The 12,677-nt window shown below is 44.1% G+C and overlaps 1 protein-coding gene across 3 annotated transcripts in view; it reads right to left on the bottom strand.

Annotated features, from left to right (window-relative positions):
- TENM4 (teneurin transmembrane protein 4) overlaps positions 1–12,677 on the bottom strand; it is a 359,290-nt gene that overhangs the window by 102,736 nt on the left and 243,877 nt on the right. For all 3 annotated transcript variants that reach the window (XM_068395558.1, XM_068395560.1, XM_068395561.1), the window contains one exon: positions 10,055–10,201. In XM_068395558.1, the coding sequence (XP_068251659.1) occupies positions 10,055–10,201 (147 nt within the window). The remainder of the gene's footprint in view (positions 1–10,054; positions 10,202–12,677) is intronic.

Here is a 12,677-nt window from a genome sequence, read left to right as displayed (position 1 = left end):
GAACAATTTTACCTATTCAACAATAGAGTTGTAGCTTTTGGCTCCACTGTAAGATATCAAAGGGAAACAAAACACAAACGTAAGGAACAATAGCAACGTGACTGTCAACCCTGTGATCATGTTAGCTATTAGTATTCTCTTTGCTCTTTCTATCCCACCTGCTCTGTTTTGATTTTGCCTGAATACAGTTCTCACTGGTTGTATCCTGGCTAAATTAGATTTCTGGCTTCCTGGAAAAGGAATTGCCCTTACAGCTCTCTCTAAGTGCTCAGCACATGTTTGCAAGTTCAAAATAATACAGCCATATGTAATAGTAATCATGTATTTGAATTACAGGACTCCTTGGGCTCTAGTGCAGAAGCACAGCTCTGCAGTGCTAGTCACTACAGAAATACTCTGCAAAACATCGATCCTAATCCAGAGCTGCATTCTTCCTTAAGAAAGTATCTAAAAAGAAAAAGAAGGGAAATGGAAGAAGGAAATGACAGAAAACACATGATAATCACCACTAGCTGGGCATAAAACAGAGCTATAATAATGTGTTTAGAGCCTACAAGTTCACAGCATCCCCCAAATTATCATTGCTCTGGAGGATGCAGTTGATACAGCTGGCTTCGTGGGATTCTTTCTTTCTCCAGGCAGGCTTTTAACAAAGTGACTTACGCATTGCAGGACCAGCAAAGCAGTGCAGAAACCAGGCAATCTGTTTGGAGTGAAATTCATAAAGATGAGCAAGGCATGTGAGGGCCTTTCCCAGCAGACGAGAGACTAGCATCCAGCCAGGGCTGTAAGTATAGGTTGATTAACTTGATCAATGGCCACGCAATACCTGAAACTGCCTCCTTCAGGAGCCAAAACGCCTCTCAAAAGTGATTACTCTGAGAAAAAGGGACTTAGAGCTTACAATTTTTTTGTGGGAGCAGTGAGTTCACACCCTCAGCAGCTGAGATATCCTTGTCACCAAGGTCTCTCGCTTTCCTGGCAAGTGCTGCAAGTGTTAAGCTGCTGCTGAAAAGTTCACCCTAACATATTCTGTTGACTGAATCCAAGGCAATTCAAGCAATCACATGAGCACAGCTTGGAAAGTGGTCTCAGATAACTCAGATATAGGCACGTTTCTCAAATCCTGGTCAAGAGGAAAGTAGCCACGGACTCTATGCACCCTGAGTACACTTGGGGCAAAGCCTTAGGTTTTTAAAGGGACTTTCTGCCCTGAAGATGAGGCAAGAGTTTGCCTCAGGTGCTAAAGCAGGTCTGGCAGAGCTTTCCTGAATTTCTCCTTTGAGCATTGGTGCCCAAACTCTTCTTAAGCATCTTTTCAGGTGCAGAAACTCTTTGTGAAATGCGTGTCCAAGCCCGTCTTTTCTGAAGACGGTTCATGTCACCTTCTGTTACATCTTATATACCAGCAGTGCCTCCTTCCCATTAGTAACTTCCCTCATTTCAGCAGACAATGGTACATTTCTTTTGACACACAGGACACTTTCATGTTTTCTTTCAGAATACATTAATCAAAGGCATTTCATTAAGAACTGGTCAAAAGCACCAGGAACCCTCCCAAGCTGTCAAGACAACCCACAGCCACTGCTAGAACCTCAGTTCACAACACATCATCCTCAGTAACGGCACAACCAACACCTGCTTCTGGATGCTGCAATGCCTGGGTTCACACCGCCCTCCTGACAGCCCCCGTGCTAACAACCGGCAGCGGGTGATACCCAAGTGTTACCATCCAACACAGAATCAGCAAAGAGCTGAAACCTAAAAATGTGAACCGCTCATTTTGTTCTCTTACTTGAGGAAAGGTTGATTAACAGTCATCAACAGACAACAGAGGAAGAGAAGTTGTGTGATTTATAACAAATTGTATCAGCTAACCAATCTTTTCAGGTACAGCAGACTTTCTCATCTTTTTAGCAGTGCTTTGTGGTTCCTCCAAGATGACCCTGTTGTTTGACTGGATCTATCGTGATGGTAAATGCTAATTTATGATGGCTGTTTTCCCAGGTGCGTTCAGATCTCAACACTTCCCTTCATAAATGTAGCAAGCACATCAGTGCATCATTTTTTATGGTTCTGAGGAAGCAGACAGCTCCCACATCATGCCCAGGAGACAATCTTCTTGTGCTATAAAAGCTTTGCAGGCATGAAGTAAAGATTCATAACAGTGTACAAAAAGAAAAAGAAAATATCTGAAAGCGCCTCACCACCTTGTCTGCAGCTCAAGAATTTGTAAAGACAAAGGTTTGCATTCTGGGGTTCTCCTGGATTCTTTACAATTCCCTTTACAACCCTGACACTACCTTCAGGTGTAACCCTACATACTGGCAAAGAGCAATGCAGACTCCTGCCAGCTCTCTAACGCATTATTTGGCACGTGATGGACAGATGGTGAACACATGGGTGTTAAGAAGGCCAGTGTGCAGTGCCAAAATTTCTCTTGCCAAAGAATTTGAAATGCTGCTGTCCCAAAGTATTATGCAAGTCTCCACCTTACTACAACCACTACCTGATCCTTGAATGGGGGAAGCAAGACAGGAAGCATTACTGTGTGGAGTCGCACCAATGAGCTATGGTACGGTTAAACAAACAGCATTGATTTGCCTCAGAGAGCCCATTCCTGAATTACATCACCCCTGAAGTGAGAGTTGGTTTCTAGTGGCAGCAATAACTAATACAAGGAAAGTACTGAAACCCTGGAGACATAAACTGAGGGGCAGAAACTTTGCTACTACAATTCTTGCAGAAGAGAACAGGATGGTTTCATTTCTTCACTCCCAAAGGATGATCATTGAGCAGGTGACATGTACGAGAAATGAAATTGCTATATTTCTACATAACAGTGTGCAATACACCTCAGGATAGGCCAGCATTATTTTAACGGGAAGATTATCTATCTATCTATCTATCTATCCAGCTATCTTTCTATCTTCCATCTGTCTATCCACCTATTTAAATTATCCTGCAGTAATCATTAACACAAGCCTTTGGAAGTGTATAAATTGGGAGGAGGCAGCAGAGACCAGCAGACAACTGAACATCACCCTCTAGTTAATATGAAGGGTTAGATAATATTAGGAACATTTGTATTTTATTTTTCATCTGAGAAAGACTCTTGCCTCTCACAAGTAAAGTAGATTCACTTTGTCTGAGCAGAGCCCAGCAGCTGTTTAGCAACTGGAATTGCTCAAAGAAGAAAATTAAGAAAATGAAGGATGTGGTCAGTTCTGTTTTCTGGAGAACCGGCAAGCTTTACCCTATCTGGAAGACTTGGCTACTCTGGAAAAGCCCCAAACAATAACAAAGGGCCTCAAATTAAGTTACTGTGTTGATCAGACAGAACTTTTAGACCAAAAGAGCAATTTAGTTTAATATCTGTAATCATCTCATGGTTTCAGGACAGTGGGGTGTATTCAGACAATGAAATGGTGAATTGGCCAATTGTCTGGCTCTTAATATGGAGGAAGTCATACAGTAGATGACTTCATTGAACCACATAATAGTTTGGGTTGGAAGGGACCTTTAAAAGTCATCTAGTCCAGGCACTCTGCAATGAGCAGGGACATCTTCAACTAGACTATGTTGCTCAGAGCCCCGTCCAACCTGACCTTGAATGTTTTCAGCGATGGGGCATCTACGACCTCTCTGGGCAACCTGTGCCAGTGTTTGACCACCCTCATTGTAAAAAATTTCTTCCTTATATCTAGTCTACTTCCACCCTCTTTTAGTTTAAAACTATTGCCCCTTGTCCTATCGCAACAAGGCCCTACTAAAAAGTTTGTCCCCATCTTTCTCATAAGCCCCCTTTAAGTACCTAAAGGCTGCTAGAAGGTCTCCCTGGAGCCTTCTCTTCTCCAGGCTGAACAACCCCAACTCTCTCAGCCTTTCTTCATAGGAAAGGTATTCCTTCCCTCTGATCATTTTTGTGGCCCTCCTCTGGACCTGCTCCAACAGGTCCGTGTCTTTCTTGCGTCCTTTCTCTGGAGCAAAGATGATTTACACAGCTTTGCTGCCTGTGCTGGTTTTGGCTGGGATAGAGTTAATTTTCTTCAGAGTAGCTAGTACGGGGCTGTGTTTTGGATTTGTGCTGAAAACAGTGTTGATAACACAGGGATGTTTTCGTTACTGCTGAGCAGTGCTTACACACCATCAAGGCCTTTTCTGCTTCAGCAAGGAGGCTGGGGGTGCAGATGTTGGGAGGGGGCACAGCTGGGACAGCTGACCCCAACTGACCAAAGGGACATTCCATACCATATGACATCAGCATATAAAGATGGGGGAAGAAGAAGGAAGCAGGGGACATTTGGAGTGATGGCGTTTGTCTTCCCAAGTCACCATTACGTGTGATGGAGCCCTGCTTTTCTGGAGATGGCTGAACACCTGCCTGCCAATCGGAAGTAGTGAATGAATTCCTTGTTTTGCTTTGCTTGCATGTGTGGCTTTTGCTTTACCTATTAAACTGCCTTTATCTCAACCCCTGAGTTTTCTCACTTTTACTCTTCTGATTCTCTCCCCCATCCCACTGCGGGGGGAGTGAGCAAGCAGCTGTGTGGGGCTCAGTTGCTGGCTGGGGTTAAACCACGACAGTCCTTTTATGGTGCCCAATGTGGGGCATGAAGGGTTCAAGATAACGACAGATTTGATAGGAATGTGCTAGATCGAATTTATAGCTGTTTTTGCTTTTTAGCTATTAATTGGCAGGCTTCTGTGCTTGCCATGGGGCTTGCTTGCCTTACTGTATATTAGAGTCTAGTGCTCGTTAGTGGCTGCTTTTTGCTTTTGCTGTTTGCGATATTACTGTACTGCTTATCATCTTACTCTGCTGTGCCTGGGAACATCTTGATAACAGCAATGGCCATGCGCCTGGGCTGGCAGATGGCCAGGGCATCGCTGCTGTTTCTGTGCGGTTGTACTGGACAGGCTGGAACTCTAGTGTGAACTCAAGTCAAAGGGACTGTGACCTGTGGATGAGTCGACGCAGGAGCAGGACACCCCAAAGTGTCTGTAGCCATGGATAAGCCCATGCCAGAGCACGTACTTCTCGAAGCCTCTGTGTCTGTGGTTATGTCTGTGTCACAGTAGGTATATCTCTAAAGGGATTGTGGCCCAAGGATAAGTCCATACTGGAGAAGGTACACCTTGAAGCATCTGTGACTGTGGATATGTCCATGCTGCAGCAGGTACACTTTGAAGCATCAGTGGCTGTGCATGAGGTCATGCTGGAGCACTTCAAAGCATGTGGCTGTGGATAAGCCCATGACAGGTACACCCCTGGAGGGACTGCAGACATAGGTAAGGCCATGTTGGAGCAGGTTTACTTCTGAAGGGACTGTGGCTGCGGGTAAGGCCATGCTGGAGCAGGTGTATCTCTGAAGGCATTGTGGCCCATGGAGAAGACCACGCTGGAACAGGTGCACTTCAAAGCAACTGTGGCTGTGGATAAGTCTATGTCACAGCAGGTATACCCCTGGAGAGACTGTGGCTCATAGATAAGGCTCCATTTGGAGCAGGTACAACCCTAAGGGACAGTAGTCTGTGGATAAGTTCAAGCTGGAGCAGGGGCAAGGGGAAGAGTTCATTGGAATGGTAAACCTGATGGCCTGGTCCAAAGGGACCAGGGGTGGAGATTGTAATGGAAATACCTTTGAATTGTCGTAATCTTTGATTTAAGCTGCATGTTATGGGAATTACTATAGCAGGAACCACCTGAACCAATGGAGGCCAAGTCTTACAAGAAGCAGTGCAAGCGCAGCAGTGACCCGACCTGAACTGGCTTTGGTGCCCAATAACTCCACACAACACACCACCTCTCCTGTCCTGAGTGACAACCATAAGAGATGGAGCCCAAAGTCATGGACTGAATGAACTCAATGGACATTTTGTGGACATTTCTGGACATTTATTAGATATTTATTAGATCTTAGGAAGAAATTCTTGACTGTGAGGGTAGTGAGACCCTGGCCCAGGTTGCCCAGAGAAGCTGTGGATGCCCCCTCCCTGGCAGTGTTCCAGGCCAGGTTGGATGGGGCTTGGAGTAACCTGGTCTAGCGGAAGGTGTCCCTGCCTGTGGCAGGGGGGTTAGAACTAGATGATCTGTAAGGTCCCTTCCAACCCAAACCAGTCTGTGATTCTATGATTTTATGATTTTATGGACATTTTACAAGGGTAAATGGTGCTTAGTTGCCAGCTGGGGTTAAACCGTGACACTGCCCAATAGCATATCTGTGAGACTGTGAAGAATATCCTCTCCTTTTCCTCTCCTTTTTTCCTGTATGCTCTATTCTTAACAGAGGAGTCTACAAATGCAACGGAGCCCATATTTAGGCGATAGAATATCAGGCTCTTCTCAAGGCTTTGACAAATGCCATTAACTCTACTTCTAGGACTTGTGACAGAAGATCATTTCCTTGATCTTTTAAACCTTCGAACTTCTTATTCTTTGAGCACATGACAGAGCACTCAGTGTGGGGTGAGACAGGACTACTCCCAGGTAGTGAGTGTTTGCAGCCATGAATTAGAGAGGTTTTTTTCTGCCAAAGAGAGGCAAGAACCACTTTTCTCAGCTTGTTTTAAGGAAACACCTAGCATTTGTTGTAATACAGTTGGCCTCTTAGGTCAAATGTGTGAAATCCTAGCCTTTTACCCAGAGTTTTAAAGGTCTGTTACTGCCCTTTCCCTTGACTGATACTGGGTGTTCACCTGCTCTCAGTTACTTGATACAACTCCTTTCAAGTTGATGGGCTTTGTGTTTAAAAGTGTAAGTAAAGTGGACCTAAGTGTGAAACCTAAGTGCTGGCTTTGACAAATGACACTTGTGTATGGAGAGGGGACTGCCTTCAGAGACACTTTTTTCCTAACCTGAACTGAGTTTACATTTCACCGAGTGTCTCTCTGAGTGACTTCTGCTTCGCTTGTTATTGTTTATCTGAACAGCCTCCAGATTTAAAAGGCAAACACACCCTGTAATTTGGTACCCATCTCCCTCAGGGTATGATTAGGCTGGGATCTGATGAAAAAGATTCTGACTTCAGCTCCCATTATCCCAAGGAATTTCCGGCTGCAGGGATCTTGATTAGCAGACACACGATACCACAGTGTGGGAACCAGCTTCCGATGAGCTCAGGCAGAGTGAAGCTCTCTGCAAAGCATGAACGGCCCCACTGTGGTGTCTCAACCTCAAGAGATGCTGCTCTGAGCAGAATGTGACTTGCAGGGCAGCGGTCACCAGCCAGAAGTAGCCACCTTTGAGCTGATATCTGAAATAGTTCAGAGATATGATGCCCTAAACCTATTTTCTCCACTGATGGTACCCACAGTGACTAGCTCAGATATTTGACTTCCAAAGCTTCATGAAGTGACTCTCATTTCCATTGCCTACATACATGTGCATATGAAGACAAATTCAGCAATGACGAGCCCTGAAATCCTTTACAGTGAACAGTCAAATAAACCACCTTTTTCCAGTCCTGAGAAGGCATCACTCAGAGAGTGATATGACCCCAAAAGAGGGAGGAGCCATAGTGCTCATAGAAATGCTACATGCTCTTTCAAGGGGCTGTTCAGATCTACATCACTTCAGTGCTCTTCAAAGCACAGCAGTTTCCCCAGGTATAATGTTTGTGGTGACAAAGTGGCTGCATCGAATATGGGCTCAGTTCTGCTTCCTAAACACAGATGTCCAGTGTCATTCGACTTGCCTTTGGATATCTGAGAAATCCAAAGGCAGCTGTCACACATGAAATGTATATTGGCTCTACTAGAGATCCAAGCTATTGTGAAGGGGAAGCCAGAAGCCAGCTGGGGTACTCTAGGATGTCTCTGGTGGTGCTGGACAAAAGCACCAGACAGACATTAATTTGGAACACAGAAAATTATGACTAGATATTAGGAGAAAAACATTTACTATAAGGATGGTCATATACTGCAGCAAGTTCCTAGCAAGGTGGGATCTCCATCCTTGGAGGTGTTCAAGAGTTGACTGGACACAGTCCTGAGCAACCCAATGTAATCTGACCTGCTTTGAGCAGGGGGACGAACTAGACAATTGCTGGAGGTCCCTTCCAATCTAAATTACTCTATAGATGTTCTTCAAATGTCTCCAGCTGTCTTGCTACAGGGATCAGCATAACAACCAGGAAACAGGTCCAGAATCAGCCTCTCTTTACCAGTCCACCTAATCATATTCAAATCCCTGGGCTAAACAAGGAACTTGGGCTTCAAAGTAGAAGTGTCTCACCACTGCTGATGCCCCTAATCTCAGAGGTTGAAATTCTAGATTTGAGCCCACAAATACAGCACAAATGATCCATAAACATGTATAAAAATCAACTTGAGAAGGTAAATGTGTACCTGTTCCACTTTCCAGCTGAGGAGAGTCCTTAGCAGTAATGTAGCAAAATCAAAGGAACAACACAGTGTATGACATGGATTATCTGTAAACTGTAATGCACACTATGTACATGTGGGTTTTTTTAGTGTACCAAGAGTAAAGTCAACACTCATTTGTGGGCTCTGACACATGAATAAGCTGTCACGAGGCAATATGTTACAACCTAACAGTTGTTCTGCTCTAGCTGTGTACATCACTGCTCCACACAAGTTAACCAAATGCAAGTTAGCAACTGATGTGCACTAGCAACTGATGTGCACTAACTTGTAAACAAGTCGATGCCTTTTGTCTCTCCTGTCTACATCTGCTGTCCTGCAGGCTAGCAAGGTGACAAACAGCTTGTTTCAAGGTGAGGGTAACCCTGTTACAAGGTTAGCACCTTGAACCAGGAGATATGAGGAGATGGTGTTCCACCAACCTGCTCAGAGTCTGGTCATGCTCTTTTTGATGTCATGCATATGTGATCTACTTTGTATGTTAGGCTGGATTACTCCTCCTTCCCCCTCTCTTTTTCTAAAAACTTCACAGGGTTTTTGTTAGCTATTTTTCCCATGGAAACTGGGATTATCCTTGTCTCTATTTAACATATTTTTACACATCTGATGTGATGAACTTTATTGCTGCCCTGTGTCAGCTGTAAATAGGAAAGATGAGTACAGTGATATTCAGTTTCATGTGAGGCAAAAAAAACCGACTTTTGTTTTATAGTGTGTACTCTTTGTATGGTTCTCCAGTTTTTTCCATCTTTTCTAAAGGGATAATTTGGTCTATTTGCCATGCCAGATGTGCAGAAGTATTTTAAATATTCAATCAGAATCCCAAATGCTGTGAAGCAGATAATCACAGTCTTGGCATGGCTATTTTTATATTTTTTTTAACTATACTATTCTTGTGAATATGATAAAACAGAGGCTTGCAAAATGCAGTCTCCACTTCACAGTCTGGGTCCTGGCCCAGACTTGTGGTTTACAAAGCCTTTTGCTGAGTGACAACAAAACAAATTATGCAGTCTCCCTTATGCCTTAAATTTAATATCTCATCTCCTGCCCTCTAATTCAAACCTTCACACTGCATCAGGGTTTCCTTTGTAATGAGATAACTCTGAATATTAAGTTTGCATTACGCAGGGCTATTATTCACATGCCTGACATCATTTCATATGGAATTGTAATCAATAAAACATGGTTCGAGAGGGATTGGATGGCTTGTGGGCATGGGGATCAGTCACTAAGTTTCTGCAAAACATCCATCCCAAGTCAGGAGTGACCTACCAGAGAGCCTTGATGAAAAGCTCAGGCAGCGAGGCCAAAGTTCGAACAGTCAGGGACGTCTGCTGTCTGAGGTGGTCCCACTGTGTCACTGCTGAGCCACCCAGCTGGGGTGGAGTGACAGGACAAGAGCATAGACTCTGCCTGCTCTCTGGTATATGGACTTGATTTGAGGATAAACAAACCTCCCTCTTCAGCCCTGGCACCCCAAGCCCAAATCCATCTCATTTGAATTCAAATCCACTCTGGCTGAGTCAGCCTGGCAGACTTCCCTGTCTGTTCTCCACCAGCTGTCAAAAAACAATCTGCCCTGCAGAATCAAGCCCAGCTGACTGTTCACTGTGCAAGGTTTACAGGCTCTGCGAAGCCTGACATATCACATGTGCTCGTGTCCTACCTCCGTCGTTGTCTTTCCCATCGCCACATGCCGTCTCCATGGAAGTATCGCAGCCCGCTCCTCTCCAGCCCAGCTGGCAGACACAGTGCCAGCCGTTCATGTCCAGAGTGCATCTGCCATTGCCGTTACACAAGCCAGGGCATCCCTCTGCAAGGCAAACAACCACACGTTCAAATGCACTGGAAAGACAAAGCAACTCATCCTTGAAAGAGGCTAATTAAACAGCTTTTTCTCTTTGACTTCAGTTTATTTCTTCACTTTCACTTGGTGCCTTCCCACCCAAGCGAACTGTCCCAGTTTGGTATTGGAATGGTGGTGACCACTCAGTGGGCTGCTGTCTCCCAGGAGGTCCTCACAGCACAGCCTCACTAACTGAATTGAGGGAATGGTGAGCTTCAGGGAGGCAATGAGATTTTCCAGCTTCATTGGTTGCAAAACCCACCCTGCCCTCTGAGTCTCTCAGAGCATTTGCTTTGTAAGACCAAGATTTGGGGTTACCTAAACTGCATGTGGGGTTAAAGTTCCCAACACACAGCGGGATAAAGCAGCTGGCTTTCAGCAATACCGAGACCTCAGACTTTTACGCAGCCAAAGTTGTCTGGAAAGGGAAGACACTTCCTATGTTAGAAAATATTTGGAGAACACACACTTTCTCTACTGTAGTAATTTTGGGTGGGATTCACCTCATCTGGTTACAATTCATCTATAATGGAGATACTTTCAACTCTCTCTGTAGTCAGCAGAGAAACAGACTGTCCCATGGCATAAATCTCCCTGTATGTGTTCGATGCCCATACTGATGAGCTGAAGCACGCTCTGGGAACACCCCATTTCTCCCCACCGACTAGAGAGCGAGCCCAGCACAGAGGCAGGTGTTTCTTTTATAGGCGATAAAACTTAGGGAGGATTAACATCAAGCTCCCACCCTGCTCACTAGGGTTTGCTTTTCTCATCTGATGACCTCTTGCTGAGATTTCCACCCTTTTTTTCCCCCCTCAAGAAAATAGCAGAGTAATTTCCACAGTAAGCAGCAGTGTGAGGGAGGCTGCTTATCTTCTACAGTTCTGGGGGCTTTTTACCTGCAGAGCTCAAAAATCTTTACCAAGAAGCAGTCAGAGAGGTAAGTCACATTTTACAGCTTAGGAAACTAAAGTACAAGGGACTGAAGTGACTGTCAAGGTCACTCAGCAGGACTGATTACACCAGGAACACAATTCAGTCTTCCTGAGCCCTGTTTTAAGGTCCTCTCTATTTATAAGTGTGTTGTGCAATCCTGCCACATAGTTTGAGTTTCTTCAGGCCCTCAGCTTTGCAAGAGAGGTTTATGTGTGAAACTGTGCAAATGCCACAGACTTTTCCTGTCCTAAAGGGTTACAACACGATGGCAAAGAGTACTGAAAGGTGTGCGTCATTGCAACACCTGGCTGACCGCATGAAGCGTGAGGGTCTGCCCAAGAAGTGCTCAGACAGCATGTAGAGCACACCACGTCATCATGGGTCCTGCACTGGGGAAATGGAGTTCAGAAATGCCTTTTAACAAAAGAATTGTTTCATGGTGAACTTAACATCTTTTCTAGGATTGTTTTTCTAACAAGTGACAGATTTACAGGGACCAAATGGAAAAAGGAACAAAGGTGGTAAGGAAAAGTTCTTTAAAAGGATCTTAAATAAATTTTTAATTTACAAACATAGTTGTATTTCAGTCTTTTAAAATGTATATTAGGGAGTGGGGGCATGTAACGTGTGTGTGTATGTGTAAGCATGCTTGTGTGTGTGCGTATTTTGGTATTTATACACTATATTAGTATTTATACACTATATTAGTATTTATATACCACGGAAGAGCTATTTATAGGCAAGGCTACTTGAAATTCTCCATTTTAATATCCTGCCTTCAGTTACTTACAACAGTGCCAAACTATTAACCATTTAATCTGATTTTTTTTCCATGCTAGAGCTAATTTACGTGTTTCTTCCCTGTACTTTCAGTACAAGCTGAAAGCATTCAGCTGTTGTGGAGAATGAGAGAAGAGGAAGTTATTACTTGTTAAAAATAACCTGCTAAAATTACTTAGCTAGTAATCCCACTTTGGAGTAGATAAACTCAGTTTGGATGGGACCATCTTGACAGTAGAGATATAACTGTTTTCCTCTCTTTATATCTGCCTAAATTTGTCTACATGAAAAATCTCTGAAGAAATCTCTTTATGAGTATTTGGCATGGCTCAATTAGAGCTTGGCTGGTGCATCACCATTGAGCACACTTCACGTTTTTACTGCTTGGACTCTTTATAACCCATCCTAAAAGGTTCTTTTCTATCCTGCAGTTGCAGAGACTGAGCAGGAAACTTCTCGCAAAGGTGCTGTGGTGTTGACCTGGACAGGAGTGCAGTGAGAACCAAAAGGAGCTGGGTGATAAGAAGCTGAAGACACCACTGTAGAAGGATAAGAGAAGAAGGGTGGGATACCACTAAATTTTTAACCCAACAAGTAGTGTTTATTCCTAGAGCAGACTTATTTTCTGCAGTGGGAAGAAGACAGGTTTTAGAAGTTTTTTCTGGGAGCTAAAGACAAAAAGTCTCCTGGGTTTGTTTACAAACCATGTAGGAATAGGTCCGAATCC

This window comes from Nyctibius grandis, chromosome 2 (assembly GCF_013368605.1).
Source record: "Nyctibius grandis isolate bNycGra1 chromosome 2, bNycGra1.pri, whole genome shotgun sequence".
In the NCBI taxonomy this organism is placed as follows: Eukaryota; Metazoa; Chordata; class Aves; order Nyctibiiformes; family Nyctibiidae; genus Nyctibius; species Nyctibius grandis.
This window is presented reverse-complemented; position numbering and strand designations above follow the sequence as displayed.